The sequence below is a fragment of the Homalodisca vitripennis genome, chromosome 3 (genome assembly GCF_021130785.1).
Source record: "Homalodisca vitripennis isolate AUS2020 chromosome 3, UT_GWSS_2.1, whole genome shotgun sequence".
Classification (NCBI taxonomy): Eukaryota; Metazoa; Arthropoda; class Insecta; order Hemiptera; family Cicadellidae; genus Homalodisca; species Homalodisca vitripennis.
Window position 1 is genome coordinate 59,219,447 of NC_060209.1, and position 10,452 is coordinate 59,229,898.

General features: G+C 30.1%; 1 protein-coding gene across 2 annotated transcripts in view; it reads left to right on the plus strand.

The window, feature by feature from the left end:
• LOC124356950 overlaps nucleotides 1-4,408 on the plus strand; it is a 31,092-nt gene extending 26,684 nt beyond the window's left edge. Inside the window, exons 3-4 of one of the 2 annotated variants that reach the window (XR_006921908.1) lie at nucleotides 1-151; nucleotides 4,057-4,408. Coding sequence is in view for 1 of the 2 variants with exons in the window: in XM_046808282.1 (XP_046664238.1) it covers nucleotides 4,057-4,199 (143 nt within the window). In the remaining variant the exon portion in view is untranslated. The remainder of the gene's footprint in view (nucleotides 152-4,056) is intronic. The other variant, XM_046808282.1, reaches the window with a different exon arrangement.
• The last annotated feature ends 6,044 nt before the right edge of the window (nucleotides 4,409-10,452 follow it).

Consider the following 10,452-nt stretch of genomic DNA (forward strand, 5'->3'; position numbering starts at 1 on the left):
TGTGAAAGCATGGAGTAAGATTGATAGTAATAACGCTTCATATTTAAACCTCTTCTGCAACCACTGTTTTGCACAGAGCAAGAAAATATTCAGATAAGAAAATTAAAAGTTTTAATAAAAATATACTTTTGACTGTACCTTTGGGCAAATAGTAAGTATGCAGTGCTTGGTTGGTACTGTAATGCAAGTATTAAAGAAAAAGTTACTACAGTATCTTAACTTTTACTGTAAATTTAAAGATTGTTTATAAAACTCATCTTAGTTGTCTTTTTACGGAAGTAGGCTTCTCAGATTGGTGTATGTATATATATTTTTCTTGATCAGGAAACAAGGCAAAATCAACTATGGAGCAAAAAATACGAAGACAGGAGTAAACTGTTGATAATTCACTTGAACCGGAAGTGCTCATACGGTCCAAAGCCGCGGGTAACTGCTAGTTATAAAATAAACACAACTCAATTTTTCTTTGTTTAAAAAGTTATTTTTGACAGATTTTATAAAAAAATATTTTTCATTATTCTTAAAGTGTGATGATTTTTAATTAAAGATTGAGTCATTTAAAGTGTATCAACAAATCCCTGTACATGTCAGAGAGGAAGTCAAACAAGCTAAGAGAAGATAGGTAACAAAAAATATCCCATCTTAGCCCATTGATGTATGGGGTATTTAGCCTATTCTCATGAGAATAAATGTTTTGTCTTGTGAAAAATGTATGAATATTGGTTTTCTGTTGTATTAACTATTGTGAAGATTTCCATTTAAGCGTAATGTGGTCTATGGGACCTGTTTGGTGAAGGTTCAGATTACTTTCTTAGTTGATTGACACAAGATGAATGACCTCATACAAGGTGTGAAAGACCAGACTTAAGTGGAAGAAAGTTTTGTTTATAATTTTATATTATCCCCTTCAATGCATTCCTCTTCTCAGTTTCTATACTGCTCCATGCAAATGTTCCGCTGTGCGTAACAATACTGCAGATCATGTTCCATATTCCGACTCATGACTTCTGTCATTTTTTCTTTTACTGACTAAATAGTATCAAATCTCATTCCTTTTAAAGTTGACATGACTATAATAAGAATCAGAATAATAAAAATCACATAAGGCCAAATCACAACATTCAATAGGACCCCATAGTACGTAGGATGCTACATGGACAAACTGATACAAATGGTTTTTCTATGTCAAAATGATCAAAACAATTGATTCAATTTATGGTTATACATAATTTATTTTCTATATAACTGTCTGTTGATATTCTTTAAATAAAATTAATAACTCCAAAACTGTTAGAGGGTTGATTGGGAATTTTTCTTGTCACTAATATTACATTGACTTTGGAACTGCTGTAATTTCAAACACAAGTTCCGTTCAAATTAAAGTTTGTTTGTTAATATAGTGTCGTGTAAATGGAAGTGTTTCGCAAATTTCAACTTGTTTCTTCAAACCATTTTGGATTTTTTTGTATTAGGCTACCAAACTGTTTAGAGAATTTGTATTGTTAGTTTAGGGATATCTTATACAGGGTGTTTACAAACTCTCCAGAAATATTTTTGAATTTGTTCTTCCAAAACAAAAAAAAAGTAGTAGGCTATAAACATAGGTCAGAAATGCTTAGTTTTACTGTCTGTCTGTATGTGTATGTTTTTAGTTTTTTATTTAAAAAACAAGTAAAGATAAAAACTCAAAATTAGCCCAGTTATTTTTCTTACATTTTCAAATCAATAGAAATTTAATATTGTATTTATTATATAAAGTTTAAAGATGGTAGATGATTGAAGTTATAAGACTTAATGCTCTAAAAACTAATAAGACAGACTAATAAAAGATGTCAAATCATTCACAAACTTAACCCTCTAATTAAAATCTGATGGATATAACATTAGTATATAAGAGTAGAACATATTAAATGGAAAAACTTCCTTCTTAATTAAGCACATCCAATAAAAATATTGAAATATCTTATTCAATACTACCTCCGGTAGATATATTCCAATGATAATGTTTTGACCTCCCCCTGTTATTCAACAGCTCGTAAATTTGATGAACAAGTCTGTCTGAAATATCTGTCTTCCTGGTTTACTTATTCTTATAACAGAATACAAAACCCTCCAGAAAAGAACCCCTTGTCTTTGAACCTCTAGTTACAATAAACCAAACCCCGAACCTCTCTGGTATGGTCAGATAACCTCAAGGGTGAATTAAACCCCCTGATCATCTTATTCTGACAATACTGTCTAGTTTATTCTCATAGCACAGACACAACTATCTCCAGAAAAGAACCATGTTTTTTTTAACACCCCATAACATTAAATGCCCTCTCCCCCACACCCTTCAGTACTTCTTGGTATGGTCAGATAATCTCCTGGGTAAATTATAACCCTTGATCAAGTTATTCTGCTGATAAAGATAGGATAAGGAAGGACAAAAGGAAAGGATAAAGGATAAGTTAATTTATTCACAAAGGAGACACAATACCCTTCAGAAAAGAACGTCCTGGCCGTTTTAACATTCTGTAATATTTCCCCCCTCTTGGGGAATCTCTGTGGTATGTTCAGATAAATTAATGGAAAACCTAATTTCTAAATTCACTTACATACTTTTGCTTATTCCCAAATTGAGGAGTGTAGACCCCAGCGAGCCTAAGGCGAGTTTGTTTTATAACATGGCATGTTAATACGTGCAAATTTATGTAAATTTAAAATAACTTTTATTCATTCTAACTTTGTTTAACTTTTGTTAAATTTAAATATAATTGTGTATGGTTCCTGTTAAATAGAATTTGAAAAGGGATACAAGAATTTTCTGCATAAGGTTAGTAAATATTTTTTCATGTTCTAAAAAGTAAACTGTTACTATTATTTTTCCTTTTTTATTTTGATTTCCATTTTTATTTGCTGCAGTTATAGCTGTGTCAACAATTTGTATTAGCAAATTTAAAACCTTAGTGTATAGAACAAGCCATGTCTGGCTGTGCCTGTAATTATAATCAGGTTATTCATATTTAACAAAAATCATATCTTTCAATAGAGTGCACTTTTCTTTCTATTATTTAATTTAGTAAAAGTGCAGGTATTTAGGCTATGCAAATAATTTAAAGTAGTAAAAATAAACAGCGTAGACTTATGTCGGGCCCGTTGTCGCATCACTTGGTTCGCCAAGGATAGAATGAAAGACATTCCTTGGAGTGACGTGCACCATTATCAATTTTGCACACGTTTCAATGAAGTTTCATGTGAAATTTCAAATCTACAATACAATTTGTTCTTGGATACCGCCCAAGTGATAGGCTTTGCTATTACTTAGTCAATTAACATTTAATATTCAAGTAGGAATAATGCTTATTTTGTATTTATTTTATATACAGGGTGTCCAAAAAGTCCCGGGTCAGTTAAATATTTTTCTAAATATTTAAAATAGAGCTACAAAACCTTACACAAAGTTACTGGACATAAAAATCTGTTTTATCACATATTCAGTGATCCGCTACTTCCTCAGGGGGGCGGCCCGCGAGGAGTCAGAAGAAAATCTTAAACGTAAGCATAGGTTGATATGTATATCAAATAAAAGGTCTTTATTATTAGAGTACAGAGCCGCAAACCCGACCTCAAACGGATAACCGAGTCAAAAATGACAGCCGTTCAAAGATGGCTAGAGTTTGCAACTTAGGTTAATGTAAAAAATACACATCTTTGAACGGCTGTCATTTTTTGACTCGGTTATCCGTTTGAGGTCGGGTTTGCGGCTCTGTACACTACTAATAAAGAACTTTTATTTGATATACATATCAACCTATGCTTACGTTTAAGATTTTCTTCTGACTCCTAGCGGGCCGCCCCCCAGAGGAAGTAGCGGATCACTGAATATGTGATAAAATAGATTTTTATGTCCAGTAACTTCGTGTAAGGTTTTGTAGCTCTATTTTAAATATTTTGAAAAATATTTAACCGACCCGGTACTTTTTGGACACCCTGTATAATTGTATAATATTCTTAGTAAGGTTTTAAAATTTCAAGTATCATTACTAATTTTCTAATTTTATTGTTTATTTTCAGCTTTGATTGATGCACATTTGCTGTTAAACATATTTCATATTAATAAAGATATGTACAAACGAGCTTCAAACTATAAATACAGATTTTACTATAAAGGTAACAGAATGATCTGTCCTATCATAAGAAAGAGCATAGTGTCTTGAAAGATAATCGATAAACATCGTTTTTTTAAACTATTTATTGCATGAATTTACATACTTTTTAATTTATTAAACTTGAGTAAAAATCAAAACACATCCTTTAAGGCCGTTATTACTAAATAAATAAACAAGAACCAAGTAAGCCTAATAAATGTAGCATTGCTATAAGGAACATGATTTGTTAGTCCATTGCACTGATTTTATGCTTATTCGAGAAGCCCCCACCCCCCCCCCCCCCCACCCCCCCCCCCCCCCACCCCCCCCCCCCCCCACCCCCCCCCCCCCCCACCCCCCCCCCCCCCCACCCCCCCCCCCCCCAACAACAACAAACTCCAGTGGGATCCAGAGCCTCCAATTTTTTGAAATTCAGATGAGTCATTGACTGGCTAAAATATTACTTTTGTATTATGTAGCTGTAAGGGTTTTATAATACTGTCATAGTCATCAATTATCTTTATTGCCTGTGTGACAACAGGGTTCAGGAAATAATAATCTTTATGGAGTACTTTATTATTCAAAATGTTACAATAAACATCAACTGTATCATCTGTAACACACTCCACTACCTTAAGGGATATTGGTATATTTTCTTTCACAACTGCGTTTAGAATATGAGCTCCAGTTTCCTTGATTTCTCATTTAAAGTGGTCAATGGCATGTTATTATTTGACATCTGCCGTAGATACATTAGACAGATCTACTGAGTAATTCCTAGGAAGAGAGTTTTCTGACAATATGGAGCAGTGGAGTAGAGCCATTTTTGGAGTAGATGTTTTGTTTGGAGTGTCCAGAACACTGATGGACAGATGGCCCATTTCTGGAGTCTTTTGAACCTCTGTAACAGAGTTTAATATTTTATAAATTACTTTAGTTTTTGAGGCCTTTTTAGGAGTAGAATTCTCACTTAATTTAATAGCTTTTTCTATTTCTTCTAGGGCTAAGTTGATTTTTTATTTTTTTCTCTTGGATTTCCAAGTTTATTTTAAAATTCCTTATAAGGGAAAATATTAGCTTGTCTACATTTTGCTGTTTCATTTGTACTGTAAAAAGTAACATTAAACAACTTAATTTTTATTTTGTTCTCAGCATGTCATTTATTATAGCTGGCCAAGAAGGATATCCATGAATGTTTTTGTTCTTGTATTTAACTTATTTCCTAGTAATAATAATGTCTTCAATCTTTTTGGTATATGCTTGTAATAGAAAACTATTTATTTTTTTAGCCATATACATTTTTTTCATAATTTACCTTGACCTAATAGTACCTGAAGATAAATTCCTAGAATTTGAAATGTACATTGTACGAAATAAAAAAGATCAAAAAGTGTTAAAAAGGTTTATTGTTGTATATATATTTATCATACACTTTTCGATGCTACATCTATAGTATTTTATTGTCCCCAATTACTGATTATACTAGATATCTGTGCATTAAGTGTTTCTTTAATTTTGATTTTCTTGACAGAAATATTACTTGATTCAAGCAAAATTATTCTGTAGCCAAAACATGTGGTGTCTTAGTGCACAAAATATTACTGTATTTAAACAGATATTATTCAAACTGTAAGTAAAAGAAATTATATATTTATGATTATAAATTTAGTTTGTACTTAGTTGTACACTATTTTTCACTTAAGAGCTGCTTGACATCCTTACTCTCCATAAAATCTTAAAAAAAATGGACACGTCCTATTACTGTAACTTTTAATTATGCATACACTTGAACACCACTTCAAGTATACAAATAAACCATTTTTCAATAAAAAATATGTTTTCAATCTAATTTAAAGCTCAGTTTATTCTTTACATGGTAAAAATCGGAAGAAAATATGTTTACAATAAAGACAGTGCAAACTTTTTTCTAAACTGCATTTTGCATTGTAATGACATGGCACTTTTCGCACAGGAATTGATAAATTGATATGGCAGTAAAAGGTTCGATTGACAACCCAATTCAAAATGGGTCTTGTGACTAAATAAAATAAAAAAACATTTTTCCAGTGGTTTATGAAAATAAATTGTATACAATGTTTTCGGATAAGTAAACGTCTCCTGAAATAGGAATCTTTTAAAATAAAAAGTCTTAATTACTACAGAAACAGTTTCAGGTATGTATTATGAAGGAGTCACCAGGTCCTCATTAAACTGATGTCTGTCCTGTACGATAGCTCTTGGTTGTTCTAGAGATTTAAATGTAGTATATTAAATTAAATGTAGAGGTTAATCTTAGTCCAAGAAAAAGCACTATATCGAAGTCAAAACATAAAACTGCAGTCCGTCTGTCTCTGTCCGCATGTTGTATAACTTTTTTTCGTTACATTCTGTCAGTCCTTCAATTCTGTAGTGTATCAGTTTATTTGTATTATTATTCATTCTTGTAAAAAAATGCAATGTTGATGTTGTTTTTGTTGCAGGATTCTCGAAAAGTAACTGAAGCTTTCAAGAAGAATTTACAATATAAATAAAGAGATAAATGTGCTACTACGTATGTTAATAAATTTTATACTTCTCATTTTTATTATTGCTTTCTGGAGTGAATGAAGACTATTGTAATATACCATTTTACAAATCCTTAATATTGTTGTTTTATAACGGTTTATTCTACCTTTATTTACTCAAGTTTGTTTGTTAATTGTAATTTTAAAATTTTCATGATGCTTTTTCAGTAAATTAAAATCGTTTGTCTAGTATTCATTTTGTACTGTTTTGGTAAAATATTAACAATCATACAATGAGTTAAAAGAAAAATAATTTAACATATGATAATCATTTATTTATTTGTTAAGACAATTTTCACTTAAGTTTGTTAGAGAATTTCAAATTGATAATGTTTTATCAATTTAAAATTCAGGAAGTCTTTGAAAGTTTTATGAACAGTGAATAAATACACTTAAAAATACAGTTAAGAATGTTTACAGCTTTTAATGCAATAATATTATTTATCTACAGAATTTAAACAGTTGCAGATTAATTTTATGAGACATAATTCTGTTTAAAATACATTATTTTTCTCTTGGATTTTATTTATGTGCTAAGTTTAATCACATCCGAATTGTTAAGTCTCATTTTCTTAAGTTTGGAAATATTGAAAATTATTAAATAGTGATGAAAATGGGAAATACCCCTATTTATCCACTCTATGGCCATGAGTATCTTGATTGCAGTGTAGCATCAGCTGTTCACAAGTACTATCGATTTGACATATGCCAAGCAAGAAACAGTATTTTTTTGGATTGTTAGAATGTATACCTCTTTCATGCTACAGTAAAACCTCAGTTATCGGAAATAGGGACTGAACACGTTTCGAATAACTAAACTTTGTGATAATACGAGATTATGTTAAAACGAACTTTCAGGAAATAAATGTTGGTGAAATCAAATTAAAACATAATTGTATTATTTTATAATATCTACAGAACAAGAAATATTTAACAACTTTTACCATAAAGTAAATATCAATTTTTTTTTTTTTTTAATCGGAAATCTTCAGTTATACTTTTTTTTGTATCGCGTTATAGTTGCAATATCACACTATTATCTTAACATGTATGTCGGAGGGTTTTGGAGATTACTTAACGAATTGCAATGTGGTGTGAAAAAATACAATGCTGTATTGTGTATTATAATTTTATTTAATGTGTATTCTTATTCTGAACTGATTGATGAATAATTATTGACAAAATCGAGATCAATGAAATTATTATTTTTATTTATAATAAATATGTGCTGTGGGAAGGGGTGACATATCTACTGGCGGTATAGTTATGTCTGGGCGCATGGGTAGTGAAAGCTGGGTTGGTGGGAGGGTTCTGTTGTCCTTTTCTGCGAACATTGGCGAGGAGGTTGGATATTGTGCTCATTGTGGTTGCCACTTGCCCAAGTGATTTATTTCTTCTCGATTCAAGGCTACTGATATAGTTTTACTACTTTTTTCAATAACCCAGGTTTTCGATAATTTAAGTTCTGATTATTGGGGTTTTACAGTATTTACTAGAGATTCTTGTGAAGTTGTCATTACTCTTGTAATGCGTTTTTATTTTGTATACAAATGTTGCTTGTGTACATATATTGTGTTCTACAGTGATTAGTTTTATCTGTGAAAATTTAATTTTATGTAGTAGCACACAAGGTGAAATACTTATAAATGTTATTGTTTTATTTAAAAAGAAAATTTGAAGAAATGAAGTTGTAAATAGTAATTTAGGTCTTACACGAGACATATTTGTATTGATTGTGATATAAGATGAATAATTCCTAAGACGATGTTTCTGTTTTCTTTTAAGCATATATTAAACAAATATTGAGATGTGTGAGTTTGAAAAGTAATGTGATGAGAACGGACAAAGTTGCGAGAAAAAACATAGAAAGGGGGTGTAAACGTTCAAATTTTGCTAGCAAATGCTAATTATGTGAGGAAATTGCTACAAACAAACACCTAACTTTCTTTAAATTAAGTCTTGAAAAGGGAAAGAATCAAGATAGCCTGTTATTTATAAATTTCTGTATTTTTATGGACCCTAAAACTTAAAAAAATCAATTGCTAAACTTTGCATCCGAATTTTTCAGCTCTTTGTTATTGTAAAGTTTTCCAAATGCTTGTTGTTAGAATTAATACAGAGGATTGTATTGAAATATCTAAATATCTTAATAATAATCTGAAATTATGTAAAATGTTTATTTAGTTTTATTGCATTTGTTTGCAATTAGTAAATTTGTTTTTAAATACTTTGTAATACAAAATCTTTATATATATATATATTCATATACATATTGTTTTCTGCATCTTAGCATGTATAACTGAAAAGTAAAGCTATTTTCCACGCTTTAGTTTCATGCAAACAATGTATTTTAAAATTCATATTCTAATTGTTTTTCCTGTCAATTTGTCAACTAACTCAAAATTAGTGGTAGTTTGGATAAAAAAATACGTTTTGATAAAAAAGTTTGTTTTATTTCTAACATTTGCTATTTCATATGGAAATGGATTTAAACTTTGTAAAAAAGTTTACTCATTTTACTTTGTTGGTTCATTTACTTGCTGTGTGATTGATGGAGATTGCTATTTGTAAATATTAAGTTTAGTAGTCCTTGTTCTAACGCTGCCATCTTGGGAATAGGAGCTAAAAAAGATATGAATGTCTTCCAAAGCTTTTGATTTCATTTGCATTATTAAAGAAATTGAAAGTCAGGGAGTGAATGCTTTATTTTTGTGTCACAGAATGTTATTAATTTATTTTTTTTCATTGTTTTTAAAGAGGAAGTAACATGTATATTTTTTGCTTTTAACTTCCTTGCCCCCACAGCATTTGTGAATTAAGAGTCTTACTGTCTCTGAGAAAGTACCTGGCTGATGGCACATGGCAAAACTGAACTACCCACTCCTGAGATGTTGCAATACGTAGGGAGAACAGCAAATGGAAATAGTTTTAAACTTTTGTGTATATCATATAAGTAGGTTGTTCCTTAAATGAATTTACTTAAATTTAATGCTTTGAATAAAAAAAAACTTACTAACTTTGTTTCCTTTCTTCTTCAACTATGCTCGCTGAATATAATTACAGCAATGGATTAAGTATTTTATTGAATAAAATTATCAAATGATAAAAAGGGAATGACAATGGAAGAGATGTTAAAGATGTATTTATAGGAAAACTAAAGCTTTTCATATAGTTTAATGCTTAATTCTTTCAAAGCTTTGGTGTTAAGCTGTATAGTGCAGTAATTTATCTGAACTGCAGACTAACCCTCACTGCCAGGTTCCATAAATTTTAGTTTCACTCAACAATTTTAACTTTGACATAAACTGTTATGTTTTTAGAAATCAAGGTGAAAACAGAACATCTATCCTAAAACTTATTCATGTGTAATTATAATATCTGTATATGTTTGAAAAATAACTATGTACAAATAGGCTTACTAAAGAGTAAATAAATGTGATTGGATCTTATTTGCCAGCTGTGTTATATACAAAAATTACTATTTTTAATTTTATTACAATATTATTCTTAATCTAAGATATATTTTATCTGATATTGTTCTTATATTAGCTTGATACGTTGGCTAGGTTCTTTACTTGAATGTTTTCAAGAATTATTTTATTTTTTGTTAAAAGAAAATTGTTCATAACATTTTCTATTTTATTGGAAGATTTAGATAGCTGTTAGGTATAAAAGATGTTACTATGTGTAATTCACAAACCGTGTGTAAAGAAATAAAGTCTTCTCTGTATTGTAAACATTGTTATCATATTTATTCA